At 44.3% G+C, this 25,147-nt stretch overlaps 1 protein-coding gene across 3 annotated transcripts in view; it reads right to left on the bottom strand.

Moving 5' to 3' along the window:
* The window catches only part of LOC129831956 (cell adhesion molecule 1-like), a 164,719-nt gene that overhangs the window by 39,838 nt on the left and 99,734 nt on the right, over positions 1 to 25,147 (bottom strand). For 2 of the 3 annotated variants that reach the window (XM_055895616.1, XM_055895618.1), the window contains exons 2-4: positions 21,751 to 21,771; positions 6,622 to 6,768; positions 1,358 to 1,510 (exon numbers count right to left, since the gene is read on the bottom strand). In XM_055895616.1, the coding sequence (XP_055751591.1) occupies positions 1,358 to 1,510; positions 6,622 to 6,768; positions 21,751 to 21,771 (321 nt within the window). The remainder of the gene's footprint in view (positions 1 to 1,357; positions 1,511 to 6,621; positions 6,769 to 21,750; positions 21,772 to 25,147) is intronic. The other variant, XM_055895617.1, reaches the window with a different exon arrangement.

Genomic DNA, 25,147 nt, shown 5'->3' on the forward strand with positions numbered 1-25,147 from the left:
TTCACTATGCTATAGGCTAAAATGTCCTGTTTCACTACGTTATAGGCTATAATGTCCTGTTTCACTATGCTATAGGCTAAAATGTCCTGTTTCACTATGCTATAGGCTATAATGTCCTGTTTCACTACGCTGTAGGCTATAATGTCCTGTTTCACTATGCTATAGCCTATAATGTCCTGTTTCACTATGCTATAGGCTATAATGTCCTGTTTCACTATGCTATAGGCTAAAATGTCCTGTTTCACTACGCTATAGGCTATAATGTCCTGTTTCACTATGCTATAGGCTATAATGTCCTGTTTCACTATGCTATAGGCTATAATGTCCTGTTTCACTACGCTATAAGCTATAATGTCCTGTTCCACTACGCTATAGGCTATAATGTCCTGTTTCACTATGCTATAGGCTAAAATGTCCTGTTTCACTACGCTATAGTCTATAATGTCCTGTTTCACTACGCTATAGGCTATAATGTCCTGTTCCACTATGCTGTAGGCTATAATGTCCGGTTGCACTACGCTATAGGCTATAATGTCCTGTTCCACTATACTATAGGCTATAATGTCCTGTTCCACAATGCTATAGGCTATCATTTCAATTTCCCCTTACAGAAAGAAAACATATATAGTAGCATGACCAATGAACACAAGCTAAGCATGTCCAACCTTGATTATCTATTCCGCGTCTCTCACATAGGGAAACCAGCCTGAGACACTTGTAGAAAACTCTGAAAGATGTGTCGCGTCAAGAGCACCTAAAAATCACCCGTAGTTCACACTTTTTGCTATTAGATTTCATTTCTAAAAGCAGAGTAATTACTTTGAAGTGTACTTAATTCCTTTTCAATCCCCTAGGATGTCTGCAAGTATAATACAGCTGTACTATTAGTGTAATTTCACGCCGTAGCTCCACTGTTTGTCACAAATGACTCTCAATAGGGAACTACTTAGAGCATCCAAGTTAACATTCAGTAGGATTCACACACTCAACAGTCAGTCATCAAAGCCAGTCCGAGATAGATATATTCTGTTATCCATAGCAGCATCTGTTCCTATTCATTACCATGCTATTGAGCACTGTAAGAGCCTAATTGGCTGACAGTGGGACAGTGGGACTCAATATAACAAGATTAATCAAGAAAATACATTCATTCAAATAATTGTATATTCACAGTTTATATAGGATGTGTGAGATTGTGGTCGAAAGCAATGTCTAAGTTATGAATATGGCACCATGTAATGTGCATACATAACATGTTGTGTACATACATAGTGCCATGTGTGTGTGTACGTTACTTGTGTATATATGCAGGCGTACATTCATGCATGTGAGTTTAGGCATGTGTGTGTAAACCTACCCAGCACAGTGATGTCTGCGTAGGCCTCCTGAGGAGGGTCTGTGTAGAGCTGGCACACATAGCGTCCCTCATCTGAGAGAGACACGTTGGACAGAGACACCCGCAGTTCGTTGTCGGAGAAATTCACCAGCTGGAACCGGCTGTCCTTCAGGGCTGAGGAGATACAGATGCCAGACAGACAGTTAAGACTGGGAGATACACACACGTGTGTGTGTTTGTGGTATGTGTGTGTGTGTATGTGTGTGAGAGAGAGAGAGTAACAGAACGAGAGAGAAACAGAGAGAGAGTAACAGAAAGAGAAACAGAAACAAAGAGACACAGAGAGAGTGAATCAAAAGAGAGACAAACAAAAGAGAGACAAACAGAGAGAGAGCAACAGAAAGAGAGAAACAGAAAGAGAGAGAAACAGCGAGAGAAACAGAGAGAAACAGGAAGAGAGAAAGAGAGAGAGAAACAGAAAGAGAGAGAAACAGAGAAAAACGGAGAGAGAAAGAAAGAGAGAGAACAGAGAGAGAGAAACAGAGAGAGAGAAACAGAGAGAGAAAGAAACAGAGAGAGAGAAACAGAGAGAGAAACAGAGAGAGAGAGAAACAGAGAGAGAGAGACAAACAGAAAGAGAGCGAGAGGGAACAAACAGAGAGAACAGAGACATACTGAAATAGTGCAGTAAAAGTATTTGGTCTGCATTCATATAGCTAGTAGTTATGCTGAAAAAAGCCCCCTAAATGGCGAAAAGCCTCAGCATAACAACCCAGGTCTCTAAAAAGAAAAGTGAGTTTCAGAATGATTCATAAAAGTTGATTTATAAACCATTTAATCTCTCCAGTCTACAGAGCACTCCCTGGGCAGGAAAATAGGAGAAGTAGCCATGAAGACCTCACATATTCTGGAAAAGGAGAAGTACTGTAACATACATTATGAATTCAATCACAAGAACTTGAGGTCCATACTAAATAAAAAAGTAGCTGTTTTGAACAAAAATCTGTAGTTTGGACTGGCGTGCCGTAGAAGTATGGTGTTGCTCAAGTTAGCTTTGAGTGTGGCAACCTAGCTTAACATCCTACATCTTACATTTAGCTACATCTTTTTCCACGTCAGTTAACCCCCCAAACACTGTTTTACATAAATACCCCCAGATGGTTCCTTGGAGAGTGTAATGATGTTTTGACCTACCCATTCCTTATCAGGTCTTCTATTAGAGCAGAGCTAAATAACTCAATCTAATCAGCCTATCTTTAAAACATGGGGAGTGTTCGTTCCTGTCAGAGCTCCATGTCAGGCAGCATCTTGATCATTACAGAGGCCTTTGAGCATCTTCCTATATGAAACCTCATTCCCAATCCTGTCTCATAATTTGAGGAGTCTTTGGAAGTCTCTCCTCAAAGGATAGCGATGAGCCTTGGCATAGCGTTGAGAGTCAAAGGCCTTGCTAGGGAGGAATTAGCTGGCATGAAGCAGTTTGTTCATTGACAGGTGATTACTCAAGTTTGTTGAGATTATAAAGAGGCTGTAGCCAACATCAGGGTTGCACTGTAAAACAAGTTCAGAGGAAAAATGCAAAAAAAATACAATCAATAAGTAATGTTGGATCATTGCCCTCTACATCAGGTGTAACGTACTTTAACTCTACCTACATATACATGTTACCTCAATTACCTCGACTAACCGGTGCCCCCGCACATTGACTCTGTACCGGTACCCCCTGTATACAGCCTCGATATTGTTATTTTATTGCTACTGTTTAAATATTTGTTACTTCTATTTTCAATTTTTTCTTAACTTCTTAAAGCATTGTTGGTTAAGGGCTTGTAAATAAGCATTTCACTGTAAGCTTGTTGTATTCGGCGCATGTGACAAATACAATTTGATTGGATTTGATTTGATGTACCGTATGTGAGCTATAAAGGTTGATGATGACACCAACATGAATTGATGATGACATCCATAAAGTTGGTTTGTTTTCTCGATCCCTAAGTATTGGAGCACTGGGCCAAATATATAAAGCAACAGTAAAAGCCTTGACATTGGGTCTCTAACGTCAGGTTCAGGGACAGTGTTACTGTGTTAGTGTTGCTGGATCAGTAACTTCCCAGGTGGTTGACAGTGAGTGGACTTGATAGCTCTGTTGAGCAACTCTATGGTATTTAAACCAAAAGAAGCAGACGGCGAAAGCTAGTGCATTTGTAGATTTGATGGGGGATGTGTAGCCCTACGGTAAATGTTGGGTATTATTGTCCTGGTAGAGTGTTTTGTGTAAGTGTCTGTATCTGTTTGTGTCTGTTGTTTTCCCTGTGTGACTGTGTGTCATGGTTGTTTTCCTCCTCATTCACAAAGGGCTGACTCTGTAGAGAGAGGCCCTGGTGACAGGTAACAATGCCACTAGTCAGAGGGGGGTCACCACAGAACACAGTCTTCTGGGAGCCCAGCCCAGAATAGACCTGCTGCCCTGGGATTTACCAGGCTCCGCTGCGGGTGTACTGTTCAACCGGGAGCAGCAGTTAGATATGATCAGAGCTCTGACTCATATCTGATACTAACTCCAGCCAATTTACTGATACCCAACTGTTTCTGTAATTACACTTGACTATTGCACTTCAGCCATTTTCATTGCTGCCAGTGTGAGTTGGCTTTAAAATGGGATAAGTGGTAAAATGACAAACTGTTAAAGAGGCTGTGTGGAATATGAGACTAAATAGAGAAAAGATGTGAGGCCAGAGCTCTTTCAAACACAGATTTGATAGATCACACACCATTCTATTTGTGTTGCATTCAAGGCTGTCACGGGTGTCATTGTGTTATCTTTATTTGAATCTCTCCTTTAACGCGGTAAAACACATCAATTACATTAGCAAGACAAACATGACAGAGATGTACACTCAGCCTTCTGTAACTTTCTGCCATACAGTGGAAAATTAGAACACCAATCTGGATACCACTCAGAAACTTGTGAAATAATTTTGGATGGAGATGAAATATGAAAACAAGAAGAAGTGTTTCTCATATCACCTTGAAGGTTGGCTCCAATCCAAGACACAAACAAGTGAAACTCATGCAAACTCAGGTTGAACCTAGAGGAAGCCATATGCTCATGCATACACATTGTCCTAATCTTAGATTCTCTTTAGATTCCTTATCTAAGAGATTATCTGGAAATTGCATGAACAAAATGATTAATAAATCGACTCAATGGCCAATTAAACATTAAATCAAGGACAAAAAGCATCCTATTTATATCAGTATTGTAATCTAGTCCTTGAAATATGAAGCCATCACCAATAGCATCATAACTGATGACTTGCCATAAACTGCCAAAACCTTTAAGAGTGATTTATTTTAGTACAAGAGGCCCTGAAATATGATACTTGAGATGAGACCCTGAGATATGGTTCAAGAGGGAGATAACCTGTGTCATCTTTTGGAAATGTGTCTAATGAAATGGTCAGTATAACGGTAGACTATCCAGCGATGTTCTTCCTGTTGAGAGTATCCAGTATGATGGGGAGTGTCCAGTGAAGCAACACCATAGAATACTAGAAAGGATGTGTTAGATAGCTAGCCAGGCCGTTTTAGAAAAATGTTTCCATAGCATTTTCAGATTTAAGGATTAGTTACCTTTTTTTACAACCACGTCTATATTTTCTATGTAAATAGCATGTTATAGGAGGATCCAGACACCTTTTTTTGTGATTTCATGTTTTTGAGAAACTTATCCCAAACAGCAAATCACTTCCTTATCCTCATTGTAAATTATGAAAAAACATGAACAAAAGTCTTTAGATTGTGTCATTCCAAACTTTATCCGCAATGTTATATTCCATTTTTTTGTGACTCGAGTGATAACTCTCCGTCCATTCTATGTGTAACTGACAAAAATAAAGGAAACACTAGAGTAAATGACGGATACAAAGTGAAAGTATGGGGTGCTTCCACACAGGACAATCCAGACACTTGAAGAATATATGCCAAAGCACAATGAAGCTGTTCTGGCGGCTCATGGTGGCCCAATGCCCTATTTAAACACTTTATGGTGGTGTTCCCTTTATTTTGGCAGTTACATGCAGCAGCAGACTACGTGGAAAATGGAACAACAGCTGGATGGGGGAAATGGCTTGAGTCGAGCAAAAGGGAATATAACATTGAGGATAAAGTTCAGAACTACACAATTTCACATGTACAACATCTAAAGACCTGCATCACTATACTGAGAGCTTTGCCGTTTATTAAAGGATGTATTTGGGTGTTTTTGAAGCCTTTGTTGATGTTTTCTCAAGACCCTTATACTGCACAATTTTACATTTTAGTCATTTAGCAGACGCTCTTATCCAGAGCGACTTACAGTAGATACATTTTTTACATTAATACAATACATTTTTTAAATTTATTTTTTTAACATTTCATTACATTTTACATACTGAGACAAGGATATCCCTACCGGCCAAACCCTCCCTAACCCGGACGACGCTATGCCAATTGTGCGTCGCCCCACGGACCTCCCAGTTGCGGCCGGCTGCGACAGAGCCTGGGCGCGAACCCAGCCCAGCCTGGGCGCGAACCCAGAGACTCTGGTGGCGCAGCTAGCACTGCGATGCAGTGCCCTAGACCACTGCCCCACCCGGGAGGCCGGGTGTGAGGATGAGGGAGTGATTTTCTGTTTGGGGTAAGTCTCTCAAAAAACATGTGAAATCATAAAATAGGTGTCTGGAACCATCTATAACATGCCATTACATAAAATGTCAGATTTGTTTGTGAAAAGGAAACATCTCCTTTAACTGCCAATATGCTAACATTCCATTCAAACAATGCAGTCAATCCACAGCCATACACTGGCTCCAATCAGTTGATATTAGGACTTAGACAAGCTGTAAATGCAACAAGTACTAGAATTGTATAACATAATAGCACTCTCAGCTTTTCAAGTAAACTAAATCTGAGACATTTATGATCTGTTTACATATATTTTAGAGGCTATTTATGCAGAAAATTTATATAAAACCTGAATAAACTGTATTTATAATTATATGACAATAATAATTCCATTACACAATTTCTGATACATCACGTGCCTTACTTGCAATTTCCGCAATAAGTAAAAGCAGGAAATGCATCACCTACTGTATGCCTCTACTTCCATTCATTCCAAATAGACCGATTTTGGATTTGTCACTGACCAAGATGGCTGCCATTTTTGCCCCATTATGGAACTTTGAGGGTTTATGACATAACCCCTCTAATAATTTAATAGGATCTCTATGAGAAGCACTTACGTCTGACGTCTCTGAAGTAGATGGTCTGTCTGTTGGGGTTGAGGAGCTGGATGACTGAGTCATCATTGTTCTTCACCCTGCAGCTGATGGTCGCCATCTCCCCCTCGATCACTGACACATTATCAGTCCCCAGGTTTTGACCTTCAACTGGACACAGACAGATGACAAAAGGAGGAGGAAAACGCATGAAAAGTCTAGAATTACTGCCATTCAGATTTTTTTTCATTGTGTAATGTTAATAATTTGGGGGTTGAGATACACAAAACAGCATTGGCACAATAACAGACCACGGATTTGAACAGCATAATACTTCAGCACACCCACAGAGATGTGAACACAGCCTGACTGCTATAGACATATGTTGGCTGTACTTGCAGCCACATTCCTAATCCTCCTAATACAGTAGAAGGGCCTAGAATAATAGCGCCGAAGGAGATGGCTGCTGTTTTACGATCCTGTAATCAATTGTGCTATTGTGGCCTTTCACGTTATTTGTAAGTTATTTTGTACATAATGTTTCTGCCACCGAGTCTTATGCCCGAAAATAGCTTCTAGATATCAGGACAGTAATTTAGGTCCCGTGGAGCACTGGAGGAATACTTTTTCTTCAACGAGTCGGACGGGAAGGATTTACTTCAGACGCCCGACATGGCACTCATCCCAATAATTCACAGGAGAAAGAGACGAAGGTATCGTGGACAAATATATACCTTTACCATCGGTCCTATTAGCCAACGTACAATCAATCAATAATAAAATAAACAAACTATGATCACGTATATCTTACCAACGGGACATTAAAAACTGTAATATCTTATGTTTCACCGAGTCGTGGCTGAACAACGACATGAATAACATGCAGCTGGCGGGTTTTAAGCTTTTTCGTCAGGATAGAACAGCGGCCTCTGGTAAGACAAGGGGTGGCGGTCTATGCATATTTGTAAACAACAACTGGTGCACGAAATCGAAGTAATTCTCTAGGTTTTGCTCGCCTGAGGTAGAGTATCTGTCACGCCCTGATCTGTTTCACCTGTCTTTGTGATTGCCTCCACCCACCTCCAGGTGTCACCTGTTTTCTCCCTTAGTCCCCGGTGTATTTATCCCTGTGTTTCTTGTCTCTCTGTGCCAGTTCGTCTTGTTTTGCCAAGTCAACCAGCGTTTTTCCTAACTCCTATTTTTTCCCAGTCTCCGTTAATTTCCTATCCCTCCTGGTTTTGACCCTTGCCTGTCCTGACACTGAATCCGCCTGCCTGACCACTCTACCTGTTCTGACCTCGAGCCTGCCTATCCCCTTGTACTGTTTGGACTCGGACCTGTTCACTGAACCCCTGCCTGTCCTGACCTCGAGCCTGCCTATCGCCTGGTACTGTTTGAACTCTGACCTGGTTTATGAACTCTCGCCTGTCCCCAACCTGCCTTTTGCCTACCCCTTTTGTTATAATAAATATCGGAGCTCAACCATCTGCCTCCTGTGTCTGCATTTGGGTCTCGCCTTGTGCCCTTATAGTACGAACTGGCCAAGACAAACCCAGCAAACTTGGACCAGCTCCGTCACGCTGTCTCCCTGCAGGGAGCCACCATTGGGAGGCATGAGGAGCTACTGCTGGACCTTTTGGAAGGGCTTCCTTCCCTGAATGAACCCCATGACCAAGGGTTCAAGGCTATAATGGAGCAAATTAGTGAGTTAGCTCATAGGCAGCCTGCCACCTCTGAGACCTCCCAACCTCCCAACCACCCAGTAACCTTTCTACTACTAGTGGATTTGTTCAACCTACCCCGGCTCCTCGAGAACTCAGCTTTCCTCCTCCGGAGCGTTATGCAGGTAATCCTGGTACATGCCGTGCTTTCCTTTCCTAGTGCTCCCTCATTTCTGAATTCCAGCCCTCTTTTTTCCTTTCGGACCGATCGAAGATAGTGTAAAATATATTTTTTAAATGTAATCTTGCTAATGTCCGGAAGGGCGCTCTCCTGGGCAACGGCTGTGTGGGAGCAGCAATCCGCTGTGTGCCATAGCCTGGAGGAATTCATGTCAGAAGTGAGGAAGGTTTTCAATTCTCCGGTGCCCGGGAGGGAGGCAGCTTGAAAACTACTGCATGTACATCAAAACTCCCGTAGTGTGGCAGACTACGCAGTAGATATTTGCACATTGACCGCCGAGAGTTCCTGGAATCTGGAGGCTCTGTTTGAAACCTTCCTCCGCGGAATGTCGGAGGGGATAAAGGACGAGCTCACAGCTCGGGAAATACCACGGGACCTAAATTCCCTCATCGCCCTGGCGATTAGGATTGATGGGCGCCTATGAGAATGCTGGTGTGAGAGGAGGTCGGGTCTCGGGAACACTTGTTCGTCTGCTGATGGTGGTGACCATCCGAAGGAATCCGGAAATCCCCGAAGTTTGTATTCCTGAGGAGAGCCGAAAACACCCAAGGTTCCCAGAGAATCATCGGCGACAGGCGAGTTCGATACTCCTGAGCACATGCAACTGGGAAAAGCTAGGTTATCGGTTGGGGAACACTCATGTAGGCTTCTAACTGTTGTCTGTACTGTGGAAGGGCAGGACATTATAAAGCCACTTGCCCTGTTAACTTCTTGAGAATACAGGGGGTGCTGTTTTCGCATTAGCATAATTTCCTCTACAGATTAAACTGCCTCTTATTCAATTATTGCTGTTACTATATGCATATAATTAATACCATTGGATAGAAAACAAGCTATGGTTTCTAAAACCGTTTCAATTTTGTCTCTGAGTGAAACATAAGTCATTTGACAGCACTTTCCCTGAGCAAGAAGAAGATTGCAAGATGTGTATGCTCGCTTCAACGCTCTGCCTATATATGGTCACGCCACCTATGACCCGAAACACACTTCATTCGTCTTCCTCTGGGTGTCATGAAGACGTCAGAGGAGAAATTTGTTGTTTATCTTGTACTGACGTGAAATAAGACCTATTTCTTTAGCGTGACCGACAACTTCCGGTTCTCTGAAACGCGCGTTTTAGAGGTGCAATTGTCTTTTGTTATGCTGCCGTTACGGATGAAAACTATCTCCGTCTCGAAGTTTGTTTGATACATGTGACCATATCATCTTAATGTATGTTTTTTCAATATAGTTTAATCAGATTATTTGAATTTTTTCGGGAGTTTTGCCGTGTTCCGTTCTGTGAGTTTTTTAACTTTGGACAGAACCGTGCTAGTCGACCAGTACCTATGCTAAATGAAGAGGGAAAGTTGCCATTGTGAATGGATTGAACGACTCATCAGGACTAAGGACACCTTTATCAACATTCTGATGAAAGATCAGCAATAGTAAGACCCAATTTACGATGTTATTTCATATATCTGTCGTGCATGTGAACTGGTCGGGCGCGCCCAGCTGGTTCTGGCTGGCGTGGCTATGCTAATTTAGCGCTACATTTTGTTTTCGCTATAAAACATTTAATAAATCTGAAATATTGTTTGGATTCACCAGATGTTGGGCTTTCAATATCTGTACGCTGTGTATTTTTTCTGAAATGTTTTAAGACAAGTAATTAGTTATATGACGTTGGTCTCTGTAATTGTTCTGGCTGCATCAGCACTATATCAGATTGCAGCTGCAATGTAGAACTGTGATTTATACCTGAAAAATGCACATTTAAAAAAAAAAACTATGCTATACCATAAATATGTTATCAGACTGTCATCTTATGAATATGTTTATTGGTTAGTGGCTATATATATTTTCATTTAGTCGAATTAGTGACCTACTGACGCAGGAAAAAACTGTTGGAGTAAAAAAATGGTGTCTTTTGCTAACGTATTTAGCTAATAGATTTACATATTGTGTCTTCCCTGTAAAACATTTTAAAAATCTGAAATGGTGGCTTTATTCACAAGATCTGTGTCTTTCATTGGGTGTCTTGGACTTGTGATTTAATGATATTTAGATGCTACTATTTAATTGTGACGCTATGCTAGCGATGCTAATCAGTGTGGGGGGGGTGGGGGGTGCTCCCGAATCCGGGTTAGGTACTCGGTAGAGGTTAAGAAACCCTTTTCTTTAGTCGGTAAAAGTACTCCGGTGAGCCAGACTGGGAGTCCCCTAACTTCCATCACCCATCCACCTTTGTTTGTGATTCTGCTGTGGGGATACCAGTCTAAGTCTCTCCGGGTGCTCATTGACTCTGGGGCTGATAAAAGTTTTATGGATGCTACCATGGTTTCTGAATGAGGTATTCCCACTCAACTTCTCTCTGTCCCCATGGATGCAAGGGCACTGGCCGGCCGCTCTATTGGAAGAGTCACCCATACACAGTTCCTCCTCATCGATTCCCCCCATGTTCCTGTGGTTTTGGGATTTTCTTGGCTCAAGAAACACAGTCCTGTTATTGACTGGACCATGAGCTCCATCCTGGGTTGGAGCCCGTTTTGTCATTCTCATTGCCTAAAAGCGGCACAGCCGTCCTTGAGACGTTCCGCTCAGAACGTAAGCAAAGTCACGGATGTCTCTGCCGTCCCCACTGAGTACCATGACCTTCTGGAGGTCTTCCATCAGGCACGGGCTACTTCTCTTCCCCTGCACCGTCCTTATGATTGTGCCGTTGAGCTCCTCCCAGGCACCACACCACCTCGTGGTTGGCTATATTCTCTATCCGGCCCGGAGACTAAGGCCATGGAAGAATACATAGAGGAGTCTCTGGCTACTGGAGGCATCCGTCCGTCGGCATCTCCTGCCTGCACAGGGTTTTTCTTTGTGGAGAAGAAGGACAAGACCCTGCGTCCGTGCATTGACTACCGGGGTCTGAATGATATAACAATCAAGAATCGTTACCCCCTACCACTCCTCTCCTCGGCTTTCGAACCTCTCCAGGGGGCCACCATTTTTTCCAAACTGGACTTTCGGAATACCTACCACCTGGTTCGGATACGGAAAAGAGATGAGTGGAAGACAGCCTTTAACACAGTCAGCAGACATTATGAGTACCAGGTCATGCCGTTTGGACTCACCAACGCCCCCGCTGTCTTCCAGGCATGTGCATTCCAACAATGTGCTCCGGGACATGCTAAACCGTTTTGTGTTCGTCTACCTTGACGACATCCTGTTTTTATCAGTCTGCCGAAGAACACATTCTTCATGTCAGACAAGTCCTTCAGCGCCTCCTGGAGAACCAATTGTTCGTGAAAGCCGTTTCATTCGGGGCTACAGCACTCTGGCGGCCCCCCTCTCTGCACTCACCTCTCCCAAAGTAACGTAAACATGGTCTCCAGCGGTCGACAGAGCCTTCGTGGACCTGAAGCATCGGTTTATCACAGCCCCCATCCTCGTCCATCTGGATCCGTCCCATCAATTTGTGGTAGAGGTTGATGCTTCAGATGTTGGAGTGGGGGCCATCCTTTTCCAGCAATCTGCCCAGGACCAAAAGCTCCATCCCTGTGCCTTCCTGTCCCATCGTCTCAATCCTGCAGAGAGGAACTACGATGTAGGAAACCGAGAACTCCTGGAGGTCATGATGGTGCTGGAAGAGTAGAGGCACTGGCTGGAAGGAGCAGACCAAGCATTCTTGGTTTGGACCGGCCATAAAAAATGTGGAATATCTCCGTACAGCCAAGCGCCTTAACTCCAGGCAGACCGGGTGGGCTTTATTGTTTACAAGATTCATCTTCACCATTTCCTACTGCCCAGGGTCCGAAAATGTGAAGTATGATGCTCTCTCCCGCCCTCTCCTGACGTCTCTGCCATTGTCGCGGTGTGCACAGTGTGTGCTCAGAACAAGACTCCACGGCAAGCTCCTTCTGGCCTCCTTCAGCCACTACCTGTCCTTCATTGTCCCTGGTCCCATGTCTCTCTGGACTTTGTCACTGGGCTCCCTCTGTCTGATGGCAACCCTGTCATTCTGTCAACCAGCGTTTTTCCTAGCTCCTATTTTTCCCTGTCTCAGTTTTTTCCTAGCCCTCCTGGTTTTGACCCTTGCCTGTCCTGACGCCGAATCCGCCTGCCTGACCACTCTGCCTGTTCTGACCTCTCGCCTGCCTATCCCCTTGTACTGTTTGGACTTTGGCCTGATCACTGAACCCCTGCCTGTACTGACCTCGAGCCTGCCTATCGCCTGGTACTGTTTGGACTCTGACCTGGTTTAAGAACTCTCACCTGTCCCCAACCTGCCTTTTGCCTACCCCTTTTGTTGTAATAAATATCGGAGATCAACCATCTGCCTCCTGTGTCTGCATTTGGGTCTCGCCTTGTGCCCTTATAGTAGTGGTGTAACGCACCGTAGTTGATCCGTGATCCATACGGACCCCCCCCCCCCCCCCACGGTTCGGCACGCATGTGAACCGCGGATCAATTGCAAAGTTTAACCATCATAGTGTGAAATACAGTTTTACTGCCACTGTTGCTTTTAAAAGTAATAATTCCCTAAATCTCGATGCAGAGCTGCAGTGAAAAGATGTGTGTACTGTTCACGTGAACGGGGGCGTGTTGAATCCCAACGAATCAATCCTGGATGCTCGCGTTGCAAAAAGCAAAGAAGAAAAAAGAGCAGTGACAGCCATGGCTAGCGGAGGAGCTGAAGAACTGGAAAAGCCTCCCGCTTCATTTAAGTCTCATGTATGGGAGAATTTTGGCTTCCCTGTCAAATGTGATGATGGAAGAAGGGTGGTGGACAACACCATCACGGTGTGTAGGCATTGTGCCACAAGAAAGCCATAAGATCATGAAAATACATTGAGCATGACCACACAGTAAAGCGTCATCACCCTGGTGTGTCAGTGACGGGAGCCAACTCAGCCAAGAGACAACTTCTCACCGCGGTATATAAGCAGCCCTTTGCTGCAGAATCAAACTGGGTTAAAGCATCACCAAATCTATTGGGATGTTTAACGCTGCAGACATGAGGCCATACTCTGTTGTGGAAAACAAAGGGTTTAAAAATATGGTGAAAGTGCTTGAGCCACGCTACGAAATCCCCTCGAAATCGCCCTTTATGAACAGGAAAATATCAAATATGTCGACAAATTATCCAAGGCATCCTCTGTGTCCCTCACCACAGACGGGTGGCCCTCCAGGGAAACGGAAAGCTACGTGACTGTGACTGCTCACTACACCACAGATGAGTGGGAGATGCTAAGTCCGGCACTACAGACATGCCCCCTCTATGAGAGTCACACAGGCACAAATCTGGCGCAGGTACTGCTAGGAGCAGGTAGGGGCAGTAGCAGAGTGGAAGCTAGAGAGGCCCAATAGCAATATCCCAACCACCACAGATAATGCCAAGAACCAAGTAAATGCAGTGATAGAAGCTGGACTGGGGCCACAGATAGCTTGCTTTGCACGTGTGATCAATTTAGCATCCCAAAGGGTAAACTCAGTGAACAAGATGGATCGCCTGCTTGGGAGGATCAGGCAGGTGGTTTCCTTTTTCCACCGAAGCACAACAGCCGCTCACGTGCTTAAGACCAAGCAAGAAATGCTGCAGCTACCGACCCACAAGCTCATACACGATGTCACAACAAGATGGAACTCCACTTATGACATGTCGGAGCGCTATCTTGAGCAGCACGCAGCTGTATACTCTGCACTGACAGACAAGACCCTGAAAAAAAATAAAGACATCATCACCTTGTCTGATGATGACGTGAAAGCAGCAGAGGAGTTCCTCCAGGTGCTCAAACCCCTCAAAACGGTTACAACCCTACTGAGCACTGAAACTGCACCATCTGTGTCCATGATCCTACCTCTGAAAACAAGGATCCTACCTCTGAAAACAAGGATCCTACCTCTGAAAACAAGGATCCTACCTCTAAAAACAAGGATCCTACCTCTGAAAACAAGGATCCTACCTCTGAAAACAAGGATTCTACCTCTGAAAACAAGGATTCTACCTCTGAAAACAAGGATTCTACAATCCATGGCCCCAAGTGAGGAAGACAGTACCATGACTAGAGATGTCAAGACTGCCATTAGAGAGGACCTGAACCCCAGATACCCCCCTAATGTACAGGAATACCTTCATAGATCTACTGCACTGGATCCAAGGTTCAAGTCCCTGTCTCACCTAGACCCTGCCCTACACCGGAGGACATAGTGATCTCACCACTGAGTGAATTACTTAAATAATAAATATAGTGCAGTCTAATCTTAGTCTATGCTATTGCTATTATCATCCATTTTTGATTTGGAATAATAATAAGGGATTTTATTAAATGTTATTGCCACAATTATAGTTCTATGAAATAGGAAAATCAATAATTTGTTAGTTTAATAGATCAAGACATTTTTTCTGCAGGGTCAAGCCGCAAAGCTGACAGGAGCAGACTCAGAGGCATCTCCTCCACAAAATAATTTGGAGGAGACATGAAGGGGCTTTTCGGGGAGACCTTTGCGAGCAAGGACACAGGCAAGACATTTGCCATCAAAGAGGAGGTGACATTCTACAAGGCAGCAAGATGCATTCCAGTGGATGGTGATCCACTGGTGGAAAAGCAATGAGTGTAAATACCCTCACATTAACACGATGGCAAGACGCTACCTGGCTGTACCTGGCACTTCAGTTCCTAGTGAGGGTGTTCTCCACGGCAGGGGACATAGTGACTGCAGACTGTCTACCTTCTCCCCAGACAATGTAGACATCCTCATCTTTTGACAAATAATTTGAAGTTATAAGCTCAGGTCTGCTTTGCTTTAATTGTTTTTATGTGGACACAGGCTATTTTTTCATTCACTATTGTTCAAAGGAAGAATTGCACTTTAATTTAACAATTGAGTATTGAATATTTTAAGATTGTATTTAAACATTGAAATGTTCCTTGCTTTAAGTGTTCTTTAAGTAGTAAATGGAAAGCAGAGTTTTATTTATCTCCCTTTTTTTTTGCTGATCCAAAAAATGATCCGATCCGTGACTCAAAACCGTGATCCGATCCGAACTGTGAGTTTTGTGATCCGTTGCACCACTACCTTATAGTATCTCATGATAAGCTGTAGACCACACTATTTACCAAGAGAGTTTTCATCTGTATTTTTTGTAGCTGTCTACATACCACCACAAACCAATGCTGGCACTAAGACCGCACTCAATGAGCTGTATACGGCCATAAGCAAACAGGAAAACACTCATCCAGAGGCTGCGCTCCTAGTGGTCGGGGACTTTAATGCAGGGAAACTCTAATCTGTTTTACCTCATTACTACCAGCATGTTAAATGCGCAAACAGAGGAAAAAAACTCTAGACCACCTTTACTCCACACACAAAGACGCGTACAAAGCTCTCCCTCGCCCTCCATTTGGCAAATCTGACCATAATTATATCCTCCTGATTCCTGCTTACAAACAAAAACTAATGCAGGAAGCACCAGTGACTCGGTCAATAAGAAAGTGGTCAGATGAAGCAGATGCTAATCTACAGGACTGTTTTACTAGCACAGACTGGAATATGATCAGGGATTCTTCCGGTGGCATTGAGGAGTACACCACATCAGTCACTGGCTTCATCAATAAGTGCACCGATGACGTCGTCCCCACAGTGACCGTACGTACATACCCCAAACAGAAGCCATGGATTACAGGCAACATCCGCACTGAGCTAAAGGGTAGAGCTGCCGCTTTTAAGGAGCGGGACTCTAACCTGGAAGCTTATAAGAAATCCCACTATACCCTTCGACGAACCATCAAACAGGCAAAGCGTCAATACAGGACTAAGATTGAATCATACTACACTTGCTCCGATACCCGTCGGATGTGGCAGGGCTTGCAAACTATTATAGACTACAAAGGGAATCACAGCCGAGAGCTGGCCAGTGACACGAGCCTACCAGACAAGCTAAATTACTTCTATGCTCACTTCGAGGCAAGTAACAGTGAAGCATGCATGAAACTATCAGCTGTTTCGGACGACAGTGTGATCACGCTCTCTGTAGCCGATGTGAGTAAGACCTTTAAACAGGTCAACATTCACAAGGCCGCAGGGCCAGACAGATTACCAGGATGTGTACTCTGAGCATGCGCTGACCAACTGGCAAGTGTCTTCACTGATATTTTCAACCTGTCCCTGACTGAGTCTAAAATACCAACATGTTTCAAACAGACCAACATAGTCCCTGTGCCCAAGAACACTAAGGGGACCTGCCTAAATGACTACCGACCCGTAGCACTCACGTCTGTAGCCATGAAGTGCTTTGAAAGGCTGGTCATGGCTCACATCAACACCATTATCCCAGAAACCCTAAACCCACTCCAATTTGCATTCTGCCCCAACAGATCCACAGATGATGCCATCTCTATTGCACTCAACACTGCCCTTCCCACCTGGACAAAAGGAACACCTATGTGAGAATGCTATTCATTGACTACAGCTCAGCATTCAACACAATAGTGCCCTCAAAGCTCATCACTAAGCTAAGGACCGTGGGAATAAACACCTCCCTCTGCAACTGGATCCTGGACTTCCTGACAGGCCGCCCCCTGGTGGTAAGGGTAGGTAACAACACATCTGCCACGCTGATTCTCAACAAGGGGGCCCCTCAAGGGTGCGTGCTCAGTCCCCTCCTGTATTCACTGTTCACTCATGACTGCATGGCCAGGCACGACTCCAACACCCTCATCAAGTTTGCCGATGACACAACAGTGGTAGGCATGATCACCGACAACGATGAGACAGCCTATAGGGAGGAGGTCAGAGACCTGGCCGTGTGGTGCCAGGCCAACAACCTCCTGTCAACGTAATCAAGACAAAGGAGATGATTGTGGACTACAGGAAAAGGAGGACCGAGCACTCCACCATTCTCATCGATGGAGCTGCAGTGGAGCAGGTTGAGTTCAAGTTCCTTGAGTTTAAGTTCCAAGTTCCTTGGTGTCCATATCACCAACAAACTATCATGGTCCAAACACATTAAGACAGTCGTGAAGAGGGCACGACAAAGCCTATTACCTCTCAGGAGACTGAAAATATTTGCCATGGGTCCTCAGATCCTTGAAAGGTTCTACAGCTGCACCATCGAGAGCATCCTGACTGGTTACATCACTGCCTGGTATGGCAACGGCTCAGCTTCCTTCCGCAAGGCACTACAGAGGGTAGTGCGTACGGCCCAGTACATCACTGGGGCCAAGCTTCCCGCCATCCAGGACCTCTATACCAGGCGGTGTCAGAGGAAGGCCCTAAAATTGTCAAAGATGCCAGCCACCCTAGTCGTAGACTGTTCTCTCTGCTACCGCACGGCAAGCCGTACCGGAGCACCAAGTTTACGTCCAAAATGCTTCTTAACAGCTTCTACCCCCAAGCTATAAGACTCCTGAACAGCTAATCAAAGGGCTACCCAGACCCCTCTTTTACACTGCTGCTACTCTGTTTATTATCTATGCGTAGTCACTTTAACTCTACCTACATGTACATATCACCTCATTTACTTTGACTAACCGGTGCATTGACTCTGTACTGGTACCCCCTGTATATAGCCTCGCTGTTGTTATTTTACTGCAGCTGTTTAATTATTTGTTACTTTTATTTTCAATTTTTCTACTTATCTATATTTTACCTAACACATTTTTCTTCCTAACTTCTTAAAGCACTGTTGGTTGAGGACTTGTAAGTAAGCATTTCACTGTAAGGTCTATACCTGTTGTATTCGGCGCATGTGACAAATCACATTTGATTTGATTTGATGTGATTTACACTGGTTGGCGTTATTGATCTCTCAGTTCAGAGTGGGTCCTGTGTCTCTCTGCCAGATGGGCTGTAAGCACTACCTCTCACACACAAAGAGAAAGAAGGAGTTAGAGAGAGAAAGAGAGAGGGAGAGAGAGGGAGGGAGACAGACAGAGCTGAATTATAGCTCTCCATCTGAGAGAGAAGGAAAAGAAAGGAGACAGGGAAGGATGGAGAGAGACAGAAGGAAAGGGGGGTAGTGGAAGAGAGGGAAGGTGGAAGAGAGAGAGAGAGGTGAAAGAGAGAGAGACAGACAGACAGAGTTGAATTACAGCTCTCCATCTGAGTCTCTGAGCACAGGGCTTTATTCTCCATCTCTTAGGAACAACAGCCTTGTCACCCACTGAGTCACCCACTGAGTTAGCCACTGAGTCACCCACTGAGTCACCCACTGAGTTAGCCACTGAGTCACCCACTGAGTCACCCACTGAGTTAGCCACTGAGTCACCCACTGAGTTAGCCACTGAGTCACCCACTGAGTCAGCCACTGAGTCACCCACTGAGTTAGCCACTGAGTCACCCACTGAGTCACCCACTGAGTCACCCACTGAGTCACTCACTGAGTCAGCCACTGAGTCAGTCACTGAGTCACCCACTGAGTCAGCCACTGACTGAGCATTGCCACACCTGTGCCTACCTGCACGGTCATGTCCTCATCATTAAAGCCAGAAACCAAGCATCCATTTGGTTTTCACAAAGAAAAAAGGTTTGTTTCCAGCCTTCCAGGTGAGGGAGGGGGTAAATCAAAAGTCACCTTGTGCTATCGGGCAGGAGCCAAAAGGCATAAGAAGAAGAATGGAGAATGCTTTTAAATGTCTCGGATTAGCACCAGGAGAGGAACAAGACTCCCAGCAACAGCCTGAAGAAAACATCCAAAGCACATTTGCATGCCTGAGTCGTCAGACACCTCCAAACCGGGCTGACATTTACAAAGTGGAAAAAAGCCCCTGCGTTTTCAGATAGTGATAATGGGAATAGACAGCCAAACTAACAGGATTCAAATGAGCTGAGAGAATGCAGCGACCAGCAGGAAATTAACCTCCTGTGGAGAAATAAACCTCAGACCTGTCTGTAGCAATGAACTTTCCATTTCATTCCACATCACAGATATTGGTTCATCAAGCACACACACAATACAGGATGGTGATAACTAAAAACGGACATTGATATGACCAGAGTACAGTACATTCTGTACTAAATGGGTATGAGGTATGTGAGTGTTATCCTATTGTAAGGAAATCCTTTTTTTCTACTCCATGGAAGTGTTCTGTTTTTAAACTGTCTTAATTGTGTATCTGTGATGTTTGAGGAATCCATATTTGTTTTATTATTAGAAGACTCTGTTTTCAACTACCTCTGAAGTGTGAATGTATAGTGGACTACTAGAGCATAGCGCAATACTCTAAAGGCAAATTGGTCCATAATTAACTCATTATAACACAATCAAATTCTTGTTTATTAAGTGTGCTCCAATGTTGGAATGTGGAAGTGTGTAATTAATTTGAGTGTGTCTGACTGAAATCCAAAAGGCTACTCTGACATACTTATAGTAAGTAGGCCTACCCCAGCAGAGGAGCCCAAAACAGTTTGAAGTGTTGTTTTTATTTCGGTTTTGTTAAAGTAATCTAGCTGGCAGTCAAAACAGCAACACGAAGAAGCCTCAAAGAAAGGTCATTCTGTTCCCAATCTGTTGTACTGAGAGGAAAGGGACTGCTAGAGAAAATATCCATAAGGTTTCAGCAGCCCTTAGCAGGGTTGGGTCCTCTCCAATATCCATGGCTCATCTCCAATTGAAAACACACATAAATAACAGCACTGTGATTAGTAATCCCATCAAAGGGAAAACAGGCCACTTTGTGGAACATGGATTTTTTTTTGCAATTCTAGTAAACATTTTCAATTGCCTCAGCATCCTGGTCATGATTCGGTGCAAATGAGGAGAGGCAGTCATTCATTTCTGGTGGTGGGAGGGGTAGGCGGGAGGAGAGAGAGATATGGGGCGCAGACGACTGGCTGATAAATTCACCCTCATTCTAGCAGCTGTCTCAGAGTGCAAAGCGCCAGTATTGCCACACATGGCTGTCCTCCTGTTCCTACGTCAGAACACACTGAATGACACAGTCAAAGATAATTAATTACAGGGCCTTCAAAGGGCTGTGAACTCAAATGCCGGGATGTTACAGCAGCGGCCTGAGATGGGCCCCATCAACAAGCAGCTCATAACGCAAGACACCGAGAAGAAACTCTGCCGCTAACATTTAGTAGTCGGGGGGTTGAAATCAAGAAATATAATCTAAGTTCCTCTCTTCATTCCTTCCAAGAAGTTAGGAATGGGCACCTTTTGATTCAAATTCCTTTTTTCTTTGAACTTCTCTCTCTCTTTTTATTTTCTCACCGAAAAACATGAAAGGGGCAGTGGAAAGCAGGACAGCGCCAGGCCCCTGATTCCTCTCCCCTGAGTCACCGATGTCTGGAGGGGCCCTGTCCTTTTCAAAGAGGAACCAGGATCATTCTACAGTCATTAAGAATGAAAATAGCTCTCTTTCTCACACTCCCATTCAATGCCTTATGAGCTACATACATGTCCAGCTCAGTCATTAAGCCCTGCTCTCTTAGAAGGGAAGCTCTTTCAAGGACATCTGTGAGTAAAAAGCCATCATATCATTGGGCATTATTTGTGCTTCACTGTTTCAAGGCTCCTCTGCATCGTAGCAGGGCTTCTAAAGTTTTTGGACTTCTAATGTAATCTCTTTTATCTCTGAAGACAATCTCTCACTCAAGTTTCATCTTGTTTCTGATCTGATGTCAGATGTCTGATGCTGCTTTGACAAGGCTTTGACTGAATAGAGATGTACAGAGACATTTCCCCTCGGAAAAGCAGCTCTCCTGTACTCTATTATCTTATGCAGATTGTGCCATGTTCACTGCAGATCAATGTTGGGGACTGCTCAATCTCATGTTCCACTGTATTGGCAGGTTAGAGGCTCGTTGTGCTCGTTGTTTCTTCTTAAGTGTGACAGAGAGACTAGGGGAGCTTCTAGCCTATAGTAGTGGTAGACATGGGCTTTTACAATACATAATGTTTAGCTTAGGTTTAGTGTAGGCTACCATAGTCCCTTTGTACAGTACATACCAGTCATGGGTCAACCAATAGAACACTAGAAATAGACAACAATAGAATGCACAAACAGTAAACATAGTGACAGTAGCCATTAACAACAGGGAATGTAGAATGTACTCTGCCACCATCTGACATAGTCTTAGTTGAAATGGCCTCTATGCACAATAGCTGTGCTATAAAAATACAATCAAATTGGCTGTAGATTGACATACGATTGTCGAGATTGCACAGCACATGAACACACAACTCGATGCTTTTCACAAATAAATAAAGAGCAAGTGGAGCAAATGGCATCGAACATCGTCAGATGAACATTAGAGGAAAATCAAAAGTACCTGACAAGGTCTCAGCGGCTCCTGTTGCAGCAGTAGAGAAGGAGGAGGAGAGGAAAGGGGAAAAAAAGACAGAACAATTGTAAGCAGAGGCCCATATTCATAATAAGACGGACACATTCATTCATAATTCCCACACGGAAGGTAACTCTGTCAAAACTCATCTCTATTTTGGATGAGTCATAATCCACTGGTTTAAGAGCTTCCTCTTTTTAATTTTAGAGACTTGCATAAATCCCGAATATGTGTCAACTAAAATACTGAAAATTCCAATGTATTTTAGGGTGTTTCGCTTTACAAACCCACACAAAAATAATCTAAACTTTTCAGCACCTCTTTTACAACTACTGTAAAGTTTCAGTCGTTTGGGGGATATTAATATGGAACAGCTCAGGGGTAGCTAGTTAGCTATCTGTGGACTTGTTTTTCCCACCTCTCTCTGTTTGAGATTCCTGCCAGCCCAGGGGTAGAGCAGCCTCTGCCTAGTGAAGGTCCCCTGAGAGCCCTGGGGCACACCGGAATTCGCACGCTCGGAACAGTGGCCAGCCACCAGAGACTGGTATCTCACACCAGCAGGCCAAGGGAGACTGGCATGTTCTCAACTCCCCACGGCACCACCCTGGGCATCCTTGACTCATAGCACCGCTCTGAGTGGGCTCAGAGCAGCTCCATGGGGCCCTACCCTGGGGGTAGCTACCATCTTTCACACACACAGACCAACTGCCATTCATAAAACAACTCCACTGACTGCATAGTCTTATCGGCATCCTATTTCTAACATCACAGCTTGTTATAGTAAGCCTATTGATGCAGGCTAACATCTAATTGGACCATTTCGTAAAGAGCAAGCAGGCACACACTAGTCTTCTTGCCTGAGTTATCATCTTTGACCTAACCTGAATGGAAGGCATGTCCTTGTTATACTCTCTCAGCCTGGCAGGAATCCCCACAGGAGACAAATCACAAACCAGCACATAATAATAAAGGTACATGTCAGATTACAAATCATACAGAAAGTCGACTGAAAATGTGTTTTATTCTGTTATAGTATGAGGAGTGAGGATGTAATATATCTATATTCTCAGCCTAGTTTAAAACTATATTCATGTGGCAAAGTGTACAGCCACAGACAGGACTACTATAAATACCCGCTGGTCCTGTCTCTTGTCCCCTGCGCCCCCCTGCTACCCTCATCCCCAATACTCCCCTGTACCTGGAGCACATTAGGCAGGAGTTATGAGGTGCCAGCCAGGCTGTGATTAGATGTCATGGCTGTCTCTCTGCTTAGACAGCACTGATAGACAGATTTCAGGGGAAATGCGTGTGATGCTATTCCCCGCAAGTGGCAGCCTCCACCGCAATCTGTCAATCATAGAGAATGAGGCCAGACAGGCCCACCGTCCTCCAAATAAAGCCTGTCCTTGTCTGGGCCTGCTCTCCTCCTCTTCTAACACACATTCCTTAGACTTCTGTACTTTATTGTACTTAGACAGAATCTACAAATGTCTGATATGCTGTTGTATGAATGTATTACCTGACATATAGTAAAATCTACAAACTATCTGAGCATTAGATAGTATGTGCATGCTTTCAGACAATACTAGCAGTGTTCAGCAGGCTGTCATCTGGGTGAATCCACAGAGCTGCAATACACTCTGTGAGCCAGACATATCTCTGGAGACGGTCTCTCTTGGTGAGGGTGGAAGAGAGCAGCCTCTCTTTCCAGGCTGCTGGGTAATAGCATTTGGGGAAAGGTAACATTCCCTCTCTATGCTGTCAAGGAAACATTTTTCCTTCTTATTTCTGGCCATGATCTGCAGCTTATCGCATGTTATCTGTGTGTGTGTTCACAATGCATGTGTGGCAACAGCAGGAGGAGGATGCTGGGATGCTGGGATGCTGTGCGGCCCAGGCAGTCTCCTCTCCTCAGTGACTCAGCTTCTGGCGTGTGTGTGTGTGTGTGTGTGTGTGTGTGTGTGTGTGTGTGTGTGTGTGTGTGTGTGTGTGTGTGTGTGTGTGTGTGTGTGTGTGTGTGTGTGTGTGTGTGTGAGTGTATGTCCCACTGTGCTTTCATTTAATTAAAAGGTTGGGAGGAGGGATGCAGACCTTTTCTTAAAGGACATTTGGTGGAAAAGCCAGCACCTGCTGAGTAGACCCAAGGAACACAGATTGGCCGCTGTGGTCATCATTTTCCAAACAGCAAGCCATCAGATGGTTTAAGACCTCTTTTCAGAAGTAAGAACACTGTCCAGTTACCTTCAGTGACGTCTAAGATTTGTGTTCTAGCCAGTGTCTAGCCACAACTACTGCTCACAATATCCTGTGTTTACATTTTCCAAATAAACAGCTTAAAAAAAAAATAATAATACTGTACATTCAATCTGGGATTTGAATGTGATATTACTGTAGTAACCACTCTCACTCATGCTGAGTCATGCCATATTTGTCTCAGCCTCAAGTCAAATACCATAATATTGTTAGGTTCTAATTATTAGAGTAAGAACACCACGTACACTGAAAGCTTAAACCAGGTTTATTCTTCCCAGAGGGTCAATACAGCTGCATTAGACAAAGACATGGTTTCACCCATGGTAGTATACAGACCCCACTTTGGGTGGAGTCTCCTCGTTATCGCTACACATTGCATCATAGGCAGGGAGCTGAGTGATCTGGGCCTCAAACGGTTCCTCCCCTTATCAGTACTGCCACATGTGATCCTTTTCTCTCACTCAGCCCCTCCCAAGCTTCATTATGGCTCCCTTCATGTCTCTTTTATAACTAATGATTAATAATAGTTCAAGCTAAAAAAACAAAATGTATCAATATACACTGAGGGTACAACACATTATGGACTGCTCTTTCCATGACATAGACTGACCAGGTAAATCCAGAAGAAAGCTATGATCCCTTGTTGATGTCACCTGCTAAATCCACTTCAATCAGTGTAAATGAAGGGGAGGAGACAGGCTAAATAGACTGTAGTGACACCTCTAGCACTGAAATGCAGTGCCTTAGACCGCTGCGCCACTCGGGAGCCCCAGCTTGACACAACTGTGGGAAGCATTGGAGTCAACATGGGCCAGCATGCCTGTGGAATGCTTTTGACACCTTGTAGAGTCCATGCCCCGACGAATTGAGACTGTTCTGAGGGCAAAAGGGGGGTGTGCAACTCAATATTGGGAAGGTGTTCTTAATGTTTTGTATACTCAGTGTAGTACACTGTGCAAACACTGGAGAAAATGTAACACTCCAGCTATCTGTATAGTTGCCTGCAGCAGAGCGCTTTAGAGGGAGGTGTAGAGAGAGGTGTCAAGAGTAGCTATAGCTAAACAGAGAGAGCTGCTCTGGTGCCCCACCGTTTTCTCAGATATGGCTTAATCCAGGTATCTGGTTGCCTGTG

This window comes from Salvelinus fontinalis, chromosome 33 (genome assembly GCF_029448725.1).
Source record: "Salvelinus fontinalis isolate EN_2023a chromosome 33, ASM2944872v1, whole genome shotgun sequence".
In the NCBI taxonomy this organism is placed as follows: domain Eukaryota; kingdom Metazoa; phylum Chordata; class Actinopteri; order Salmoniformes; family Salmonidae; genus Salvelinus; species Salvelinus fontinalis.